The sequence below is a fragment of the Numenius arquata genome, chromosome 2 (genome assembly GCF_964106895.1).
Source record: "Numenius arquata chromosome 2, bNumArq3.hap1.1, whole genome shotgun sequence".
NCBI lineage: Eukaryota > Metazoa > Chordata > Aves > Charadriiformes > Scolopacidae > Numenius > Numenius arquata.
The window spans coordinates 8,170,075-8,181,530 of record NC_133577.1 but is presented as its reverse complement, the minus strand read 5'-3'; the positions used below and the strand labels follow the sequence as shown (position 1 = coordinate 8,181,530).

Here is an 11,456-nt window from a genome sequence, read left to right as displayed (position 1 = left end):
AACACCGCCCGCGCTCCGACGGTGCCGGCCATGGCGGAGGAGGAGGAAGAGACGGCGGCTGTGGCCTGGATTGACCAGGCCCTCGATGTGGTCAGTGCGGGCCGAGGGGGTGCTCGCGCCGCCGCCACCCCCGGCCGTGAGGGGGGCGGGCGCCTCGGAGGAGGCCTGAGGGGAGCCCCGGCGCGGGCGGGCCGCGGCCTCCCTCACAGCAGCGCCGGGGGCGGGGGGCTTCGTTAACGCCTATCTCGTTTGTCTGTCCATCTGTCTGTCCGTCCGTCCGTCCGTCCTGCAGGCTAAAGAGGCGCTGGAGAACGGGGAGGTTCCCGTCGGATGCCTGGTGGTGTACAACGGGGAGGCCATCGGCAGGGGCAGGAACGAGGTCAACGAGACGAAGAACGTGAGTTGGGGCGAGTCCGGGGGGGACGGACGGGGACACACAGACCCGGCCAGGCCCCGTGCCCCCCCACACCCCCCACACCCACCCCCCCCCGGCACCGGCGGGGCGGATAAGAGTCTTATTTTGGAAGGGGCAGGGGTAAGACAAGGGACTGGGGAGTTGTGTAGAGTCAGAGAATGTGTAGGCTGCCAAAAATCCCGCCTTTAGTTTAGCAAAATTGTTCCTTTGACGAAGGTGTTCTTTCTAAAAAATATTGCCTGTAAATTTTAGACGCGATGCTTGCAATTTAAGCCGTCAGATTAGCTCTTATACGTGCTGGGAGACCCATTAAAGCCATCAGGGATTCTGTGCAACTGGAAGTTGTGTATAGACGGATCTGATTGTGGGATCTGGCTGTAATTTATATTACATGCTTCAAATCCGAAAATATAATGAATGGTGAAAATGAGTCTTTTAAGTTCAAAAATGTAACAGTTGAAATGAATCATTACACTAACTTGTGCTGCAGGACAATCCATAACATGTTAAAATAATCCTAATACAACACAAGAAAGTCAGAGAAGCTCGGGATCTCAAGTTAAATCAGCGTAAGCACTGTGGGGAAGCGGGCGCTTCTGGGGAAAATTGTGCCAGAGATATTCATGCTGTGTAAAAATCACACGGGCAGAACATAACGGACGGAACCGATAACGAAATCGGAATCAACATGAAAATATTAGGGAAGCTTTTGGACTTTTTTTGTACTAACATCAGGGTTGCCCTGAAGGTATGTACTTAAATCCAAGCAGCCTGATTTAAAAAACTCATCTACATTTTGGGAACAGTAAACTGTTAATTTCCTTGAAAGCCAGTTCTTTGTGCAGTTTCTGTTCAGCTCAAGTTTCAGTTCTCTTGTGGCTTAATTTTCATAAATACTTACATTACAGTGATTGGAAATGCTGTCAGTGCTCAGCGCTTCTGAATTTTGTATCAGATACTTAATTGCTCCATAGAGTCTAAAAGAAAATGTGAGCACAAAAGAGGCACTTTCTGAGAAGTCTGAATGCAGGAAGTTGTTTTCAGTTTTCTCCTAACGATTTCTGGCATTATTTAAGAACAATCCTGGGAAAAAAAAAACAATCTCCTGAACCATTGAGTTCCAGCAGACATCGTAAATTTGTCAAGGTCCTAACTCATTTCTCATCCCACCTCACATTAGAGGACTTCTCCAGAACATTATTCCTCAGATGGCTGGAAAACATCTGATTTTAAACTTTTCATGGCCTGTTTATATCTCTCTGTTGTTGTGCCAGCGTCATCCTTTATTTTACATAGCTTGGAGTTATTTAAAGTCATACTCCCTTTTGGCTTTTGTTTTTCCCTGTTTTCCCCAAGCCAGATATTTAATCTCCTCTCAGAGGATAGACTTTCTTTCTGTGCTCATTCTAATAATTCTTACATACATCCATTCCAGCTTTGATTCATCTTTCTTGATTTCACTTAACCAGAAATGTATACTTTATTCCAGATGGACTTTTGTGCCTTGTTTGATAATGATAATACTTCCCAGTCTTCCTAGAAATAACTTCACCCATCTTTTCTGGAGCTGAATTGGTCTTTAATGCTGTTTTGTTATTCTTCATTTGCTGTTTTGTTTGTTTTTACTCCCCGTCTGTAAGGCCATCCACTTCTTGAGTGATACTCTGACCCTGGCTCTTCTGATAATGTCGTTCATCACATGAAACACATCACACCATGTTTCTCCAGTTAAAACCAATTTCATGACTGAAAACACTAAGCAAAATTATCTTTGAGCATCTTTGCTGATTAGTTCCCTCTGGATAAATATTTTCCCTTCCAATGCAACTTCTCTTCTTTGCTTGCTCACCTTGTATTTCTTGTGCTGTGCTGTCTTCCCCAGGCTGACAATAATTTCATCTATTGTGCTGTGCCAGGTGCTTTGTAGAAGTTCAGAGAGATGAGATTGGTGTTTCTCTTGCCTGGAAAAAACATTTGTCAAAGAAAGTTACTAAGTTAGTTTAGTGTCAGCTAATGTAAATCCACTTTCTATTTTATTTCATTTCCCTTTCATAGACTAGTCCTTATAATATTACCATCAAAGTTTGTTATGATGCATGTTTTGCTGTTGAGACTGTCCTGGATCTGTAGTTGTCAGGTTTGTATGTCCTTCCTATTTTTCACTAGGGTGACTCTGTTTGCACTGACACGTTTCAGTCACGTGATATCTGTCTGTCTGTCTGTCTGTCTGTCTATCTATCTATCTATCTATCTATCTCTCAAAAGCATTGCTATGGGATTGCCAGCCTCATGCACAAGTTCTTTAGTATTTTTCTGATGGAGATGATCTGTCAACTTGGGGTTTTACCCCTCATCCCTCTTCCATGCCCTAGGCAATTCCATCATTTCAGTGTTGTAATTCTTTATCCCATACACTGTAATTTCTGCTTCCATACTCTTACTGTGTCTTTTGACAACAGTCTCCATGTCATTTTTATTGAAAAAGCAAAATATTCATTTTGTTTTGGAATAGTACTAAGGTCACTGTAGTAGTTCTAACTCCTTTTTCACATCTTTTGTCTCAAGACATTTTTACTTTTTATGTAATTTGTTTTGCGAGATTGACGTTTGGTGATTCTTCCCTTAGTCTTTGCTCTCGGCTTTTTTCACTCCTTGTAAATTTTCTTTCCACTTTTAAAAATTGATCACTTACCCAGGTAAATGTGCAGTCCTTCTCTACAATGTTGCCGTTGCTCAGGAATCAACGTGTTACTATTTGTGTCAAATAAATTCCCTGTCTTCTCCTTAAGTAAGTCCCTGCACCCTCTGATCTAACTGACTGGAGTTAGGAGCGGGTAGTGTCTTCTTTATGCTCTCTTCCATTCTGTTCCTAAACTGCTCATTTTGGCAAAAAGATTTAGTTGTTTAAAGCGCTCTGATTTTTTTCAGTCTGTCTCCTGTCACCCTGCATGCTTTATTTCTGCCCTGTGTGCCCGTAGCAGAACACATTAATGTCAGAGATACTGCCGCAAAATTATTGATCATCATCACATTCTTCTGCAAAAAGTTGCTGTTGGAAGAAGGGAGTTTGTGTACAGCTGTGTTTACTTTATTTTATTTTTTTAGGAGCATGGCTGTGGCATCAGCATTTCTAAATAGTGAGGCACAACATTACTTGTATTTGTTGGGTAATAGTGCAACAACTGTCTGTTTAAGACATTCGTTTTCAACAGCCTGGCAGTAACAGTCACAAGCTTGTGCCAGTACCATGTTCCCTCTGGCAGCTCCCACACTTGCTTGTTCGCAGTCTTGCCTCAGACCAACCTGAAAATTTTCCTGCTTATAACATATGGGACCCTTCCAAATTAGAAATCTTTTTTTTTGGGCATCTTTATTCCCGTGTGTGTGTGATGGTAGGCTCCTCCCAACCCCGATATGACCTTTACCCATAACGCTGCTCAAACGATAACCACCAGTGGTGGTTGTGATGGCTGCATCTGGTTGTGATGGCTGCATCCAGCTCAAAGTGGATTTGGGGGAGACAGATAACAACACTATAACCAATGGCTAATTTATGGCAATAAAGCACAGTGCTGGTCTGTGTCTGACTCAAGCCAAATTTGGAAGAAACAAACATCTGCAGTCGGTATGTAAATATGATGAGTCCATCATCTTACCCCCATAAATAGGGAGCAGCCCAAAAGCCCTTTGAGCTTTCCTGCACAGCAGAGGCTGCACACAAGGGTCTCCCCTTGAGAGGGCATGCCTCTCAAGGGTACTTCTTGAGGTTGAGAGACTCCTTATCATGTCAGATACTCAATAAATGAATTGGGAATAAGCACTCTGAAACTTTGAAAGAGGTAGTGGGCACAAACTTGAACATCCAAACCCGAGGAGGAACTTCTTCACTTTGCAGGTGGGAGAGCCCTGGAACAGGCTGCCCAGAGAGGTGGTGGAGTCTCCGTCTCTGGAGACATTCAAAACCCGCCTGGACGCGTTCCTGTGCAACCTGCTCTGGGTGGACCTGCTTTTGGCAGGGGGGTTGGACTAGATGATCTCCAGAGGTCCCTTCCAATCCCATATCATTCTGTGAATGATTGCGCGTATAAAACCCTTTAGACATAAAAAAGTTTGGATCCAGCTGCACCTAGACACCTCTAAGGGAAGGAGTTTAGAATGCAAGGGGTTCCTCTCTGAACCTCGTGACTCAATGGGAGGGTCTTCCTCCCAGTTTTCTCTGACCCTGTCCTCTGCAGTAAATAATTAAGTGTACCTTGCCATCGAATCTTGTTAAACCACTGTCAGATTTACCATTGAACTTTGTTAATTCAGTTTTATGTCAGTAAAATCTATTGCTGCTTCTCTCTTGCGAGTGAAGTGCATCACTCCATCCGCGACAGCATGATGCAATCATTCGCCTCCCACTAAAACGCTGTCTGTCTTAGGTCCTTTGTTGATAGATGCAGAATTCTCTGCTGTCTTCTGTTGGGTCACTGGAGCACGTGTCTTTGCCCGCACCATCTTGCAAGTACAGTACATGATAATTGAAAATGAAGTATCGTTTGTACTTTGAAATTACTAATGAGGCCATGAGTTAATATAGAACTACGAGCTTTGCCCCCCGCCCCTTACTCTCGCTTGTTCATTCTTGTCTAAGATTCAGAAGGTAAGCTTTTCAGGGCAGCGGTGGTATCTCTATTTGTCTATAAATCATTTGCCACAGTTTGGGGCACTATTTCAAGGTTTTGTCAAGGCTTCTTCCCCACTGACATCAGCTTCAAATAATTTCTCCTTGGAACACCATTTGCCACTCTCTTAACAATTCTCTTTTTCACTCGCTACTCTTACTTGCTTTTGTTTTCTTGGCTTTAAAATAATGTGTAAGATAGGGTAAGTTAAAAAACAGTAGGGGTTTATAGAAGCTTATGAATTGAGTCAGTGACTCAAAATGAAAATCATCCTTTTTGTATGTTATTTTACACACAGCAAGTCAATAAAAAAGGCAGTCTAGTCATAGCTCAATACAAAATAACCTAGAAGGTCGTGTTTTTCCCCCATATCTTGTCTTTAAGAGGGACCTGTGGCACATGCTTAAGGAAGGAGCTCAAGAAACAAGGAGAAAGTACTGTAAACCTTCCCCTTGCACATCCTTTCCACTTCTGAAAGTGAATTGCTTTGGGACTTCCAGAGCCTGAGACTGTATCTGGATCGTTGTTTCTGATAGCTGTCTGTGCACATATCCTCCCTGAATTTGTCTAAACCTTTTTTGAACTCATTTATGGTTTTGGCTTCCATAGCATCCTGTGGCAATGAGTTCCACAATTTAATTATGTGCTTTGTGAAAGAGTACTTCCTTTTGTTTGTTTAAAATCTGCTGCCTGGTAATTTCATTGGGTGCCCGCTTGTTATGAGAGATGATAAATCACAATTTACTGTTTGCTTTTCCACGTTTTTCTTGATTTTTATAAACCTCTACCGTAGTCATCTTAACTTGGAAAACGAATGACCGTACCTGGTGATATAGGAGCTGTAGTCTAGTTTGTACAAAGACTGTTCTGTAACTTGGCTAATCCTTTCTCACCCTGTGGTGAACTCATCCTGGTGTTCCCATGTCTGCATGAGGCGAGATGACCAAACCAGTATGTATTACTTAAGATGTAGATGTACCGGGATGTAGCAATAGTCTATATTAGTGTAATCTCTTTTCCATAGCTGTCTTCTATTGCCACAGAAGCTGATATGACTTCCAGCAACTGCGTGGCTTTTCTGGACTCTTACTCTCAAGATCAGCAGAGGCCTAAAAGCTACTTGGTGTATTCAGTGTAAAGCAGCGTCATGGGTTAGAGGCATGATTTCCTCCGGTAATGAAGGCTTATTGCTTATATGTTTACAACTATTAATTGTAAGACCTTATTAATGCTTACAAGTATCTAAAGGGTGGGTTGGAACCCACCTATCTAAATCCTATCTAAAGAGGATGGAGCCAGACTCCTTTCAGTGGTTCCCAGTGACAGGACAAGGGGCAACGGGCACAAGCTGGAACATAGGAAGTTCCATTCAAATATGAGAAAAAGCCTCTTTAAGGTGAGGGTGACAGAGCACTGGAACAGGCTGCCCAGGGAGGTCGTGGAGTCCCCTTCTCTGGAGATTTTCCAGACCCACCTGGATGCAGTCCTGAGTAATGTGCTCTAGGCAATCCTGCTTCAGCAGGGGAGTTGGACTAGATGATCTCTAGAGGTCCCTTCCACCTCTGACAATTCCGTGATTCCGTAATTAGTGCTTAGGAGTCAAAAAGCCAGGTTTTTGTCTCAGAGGTCGCAAACTGTCTTCCTTTCAGATGAAACTATAGTGAAATATGCACTCAGGGAGCACACCTAACGCACTCCAGCTCTTGCTGGGAATATACCATCCATAGGACTAAACTGGAGCTGGGCCCGTGTGAACTCCCCTGAACTGGTGTTGAGTCCTCAGCCCTGTTTTGCTCAACAGATACACTCCTCTTCCACTGCAGTATTTGCTAACGTAGGCATAGGCAACATAGATCTCTGAAGGAGTTTTAAAACATTTTTAAACAGTATTAAACTTAAAACAAAGTTATCTGCATGAGTCCTTTGCTATATATTGTACAGCATCGCACAGTTATCCCCACAGATCTTCATAGCGCTGGAACATTAACTCAAATTCATGTATTGAGAGGAAGTTACCTGAAGTCACATAAAGGCATCTGTAGCAGAGGTACAAGTATAATTTGGATTAGGTTTTAGTCTAATGCCTGTGTCAAAAACATCCTTATTCCAGAACAGATTAAAAAGAAAGAAAATACTAACAGCCTTAATGCAAATAAGCATCAGGCTTTGTAACTGGAGAGTCCTTTCATAACTAGTACTTTGTGATATTTTTGCTGTGACTTTTGATTGGCAAAGCACTCTGCTGCAGACATTCTAGAGCCATACTGGGACATCACTGATTGTTTTTCTGTCTCTGCAATTAAGGTCAACATTTCTTCTGTTCAGGTTTTTGTGCCATATCTATTGCTGTGACCTCTGAGATACTCATTGTTCAGTCATCCTGGGTTAGAAAAAGAGAAATCAATATTCTTCTATCTTTTTGTAATCAGGCATATGCTGCAATCCCTGCCGATTACTTGTGTGTCTCTTAAGCCTCAAGTAGAGCTCTCACATCTTGTCTTACTGTGCTGGCATGACAGAGAGAGGAGAACTTCTGAGCAGACTCCTCTGCTGGGGAACAGGTAGAAGAGAAGACTGGTTTGCGCTTGTGGACCTTGTGCGTGCTGCATATGAGATTGAGGTTGGACATGTTCTTTCCTGAGTATTTCTTCTGCAGTTTGGGCTGCATGAAGTGTCTTCTGCAGATTGAAGCAGCAAAGGGGTGTACTAAAAAGAATCTTCTCAAGAAAGCATTACAGAAGTGAAAATAAATGCGTTATTAATAAATTAGATGTCAGGCCATCGTGCCGTGGACTTGAAAGAATAATTTTACGACATTGCATTTTATTTAATTTGTATCTGTACAAGTGAGAAGTTTAAAGCTGTGAATCAATTCAAACTTTTAAGAAAATGTTTTATTTTTATCTCCTAGGCTACTCGACATGCAGAAATGGTGGCAATCGATCGGGTCCTTGAGTGGTGCAAGCAACACAACAGAGATTATACAGAAGTGTTTCCGCAGTCGGTGTTGTACGTAACTGTGGAGCCTTGCATCATGTGTGCAGCTGCCATTCGCTTGATGAGTATCCTTTCAGGCTTATTCGTGCTGGGAAACCGTATGTCGAAATGCTATTCTTTTGGTAGTGAGTCCACAGAGAGGGGCTTGACGCTATCAGGGAAAGCCATCAGGGGGTACCACCTTGTGGTCTTGGAGTCTGCACCCACCTCCGTTTACGGTGTGGTAAATAGGGAGGGACTCAAGAATGAAAGAGAAATGGTGCAATTATGACAAACAACCATTTCTCTTAGGGACGTAAAAATACATTTTAGAGATATGTGTTATTATGTAAAATGAGCTGATCTCAGTTCAGTGTCTGGTTTTGAACACTGGCTTTGCATGCATCTGTTTTGAGATTCATGCTTCTCTCCTGAGGAAGGCTGGATGTGCATCTTCAGCCATACATCATACATTACTCAGACGTAAGTTCTGAGTTTATGAGGGAGGAACTGTAGTGCAAACTAATCCAGTTTGAAAGGTACAAGCACATTTTAGTGAAATGTAATGACTACTTAAATCAGGCTACTTTATTTCCTGCTTGCTTTTCGCTTTAACTTAATACCTTAACTGGTTCACATAAATTCCACGGGTCATATATGGTTGTCGAAATGAGCGATTTGGAGGCTGTGGCTCAGTTCTGAGCATCTCATCCGATGATATGGTAGACACCGGAGAACCATTTGAAGTAAGCTATAAAATGTTCCCCTTTGGTTTTCAGTGAGGGTACTGTGCCTGCCTTCGTTACCGTGCTTTGTGAATGTTATGCATCAGTTTAAAAGAACTCAGATGAAAGATGACCAGAAGTCAGGTAAACCTGGCTTTACAAGAAAATAATGTAAAAAAAATTCAGTCCTTAAATTAAGGAAAATTGAGGGAAAGCCCGATGACAGTCTTAAAATAGTTAAAAGGATGCATCGAAGAGGAAAGAATTATACTTGTGGAACATGGTAGGGAATAAATATATCTAAAAGATTCGGAATACTTGGAACAGTAAGTCTATGCTGCAGGAAGAGATGAGGGGAAAGTTATTTTAAACTGCAGAATGTACAAACACATAATCATTAAAGATCAAGTTACAGCAACTTACTAGGTCACTGTTTTTCAGCGGAGCCACTGGAAGTGATTGTATTTTTGCTTCCAGTCTATCCCTATACGAGGTAAAATGCATTAGCTTAGAACTACTTCATATAGTTCAAATCTCAAAATAAATACGGTCTGCAAAAGTAGCAGAGGAGATTTAGTTTAGATATTGGGAAACTTTCTGAACAGTGAGGGTACTGAAGGACTGGAAAAGAATGTCTGGGGAGATTGAAGCATCTTTGTCATTTAAGACAGGCTGGACAAGCATTCAGTGGAGGGATAGAATACGTAAATCTAGACATTTTACAGCATTATACTGGTATACGTATACCTATGGTTACATACAGAGAGTATTATAGCATTATGTTCATTACATTATACATAGTTGTAGCTGATCCCGCCTTAAAGAAGGATACTGATTAGGGTTCTTAGAGTTTTTTTCCACACTTAGCATTTCTGATCTAATGTATGTAAAAAATAAGTAATATATTTCAGCATTGTAAATAAGCACTCAGGGCTCAGAAGGACAATGCTGTTTGGCAGTCCAGTGTAAAAACATTAAGAATCTTTCTGTCGGGGTGTTTGTGTGATGAGCATCTGAATGGATTTGTATAGCTGGTACTGGAAGAGTGTTTATTTGCTAAAATTGGCACGTGGTATTTAATTTTTCTATACGTTCAGAAGAAAGAAAGGAGAAGATTCTTGCTACTACAAGCCCTTTGTCAGCAACTACAGTGGGATGTATAGGTGTAATTCATTGTTTTCCAGTGAGGGCAGAGATTCATTTAATGTTAGTGACATTTAAATGCTTTGTCCTTAATTTTTAGGGCCTGGAAAAGTACTTTGGAAAGACAAAAAGGGTCTGAGAGGTGACTGTTAGGAATAAAGAATAGGTGTGTGGACATATGTTGTCTCGTAGGGATCTTATCTAGAAATACCTTGGTGTATGTCTCTTACATTGCCAAGTACTTGAAGAATATACGAAGTAAGTTGGAAACACATTAATAAGGAAAAAAAAAAGGAAATTGCATTAACATTTTTCATAAGTTACTAAGAACATTTGTTTTGCCTAATTTTGAGTTAGTAGGGAAATTATTTACTCTACTAAGCCTTAACTTAGTATTTTTCAAATGTATGAGGTATTCTACCTGCAAAGGAGATTTTCTGAGCCCCAAATAGTTAAAGGTACATGTTAAATTAGTGGAAGCGACAGTGCAGTTGTTTACAATTACTCTGTACTTAAGGCATTACTGTGAAGCAGAGAATACGTTATTCTCAGATGTGCTCATGACCATCATTCTAATTTGAACAGTGCGTTTCTGGCTATCGTGCCAAAGAAGCCGTGGAAATGTTAAAAGCTTTCTACAGACAAGAAAATCCCAACGGTAGGTTTCACATTAATGGATCCATTTTGATCCCAACCTAATTTAAAAGAACGCTGGCACTGGTATTGCTGTAATTCACTTCTGATAGTTTTTCTCCCTTTCTATTTCTTCTCGGCAGCACCAAAATCGAAAGTACGGAAAAAGGACCATCGTAATTAGCCCTACGCTGATGGGAGACAGAAACTAACCAAGAAATTATGCATGAAGGTTTCTTCAGTGTCCTTCTTTTTTAAAATGTACAGTCCAATTAAACTATGTCTAATGTTCTGTACAGAGTTTTTACTACTAGGATAATACCTGTTCCTGCATTTCTATGTATGTGATTTCTTATTATCATACATGACCAAGCAGAAGAATAAGTGGCTGTTTTTAGAGAGAGGAACATTTATGGCTTAAGTTCACTTGTTTACAGCCAGATGGATCCAGTACAGAATCACAGAATCGCAGAATGATATGGGGTTGGAAGGGACCTCTGGAGATCATCTAGTCCAACCCCCCTGCCAAAAGCAGGTCCACCTAGAGCAGGTTGCACAAGAACACGTCCAGGTGGGTTTTGAATGTCTCCAGAGATGGAGACTTCACCACCTCTCTGGGCAGCCTGTTCCAGGGCTCTCCCACCTGCAAAGTGAAGAAGTTCCTCCTCATGTTTGGATGGAACTTCTGATGTTCAAGTTTGTGCCTGCTACCTCTTGTCCTGTCACTGGGCACCACTGAAAAAAGACTGGCCCCATCCTCCTGACACCCACCCTTTAAGTATTTATAGGTGTTGATCAGATCCCCCCTCAGTCTTCTCTTCTGCAGACTAAAAAGACCCAAGTCCCTTGGCCTTTCCTCATAACAGACATGTTTTAGTCTTTCTAATCATGTTTGTA

General features: G+C 41.8%; 1 protein-coding gene across 1 annotated transcript; it reads left to right on the top strand.

Moving 5' to 3' along the window:
- Positions 1–30: 30 nt before the first annotated feature.
- On the top strand, positions 31–10,743 carry ADAT2 (adenosine deaminase tRNA specific 2). Its single transcript, XM_074144622.1, has 6 exons — positions 31–90; positions 293–397; positions 7,994–8,144; positions 8,698–8,804; positions 10,512–10,584; positions 10,703–10,743. Exons 1-6 carry the CDS (start codon positions 31–33, stop codon positions 10,741–10,743), a joined length of 537 nt encoding a protein of 178 aa, XP_074000723.1.
- The last annotated feature ends 713 nt before the right edge of the window (positions 10,744–11,456 follow it).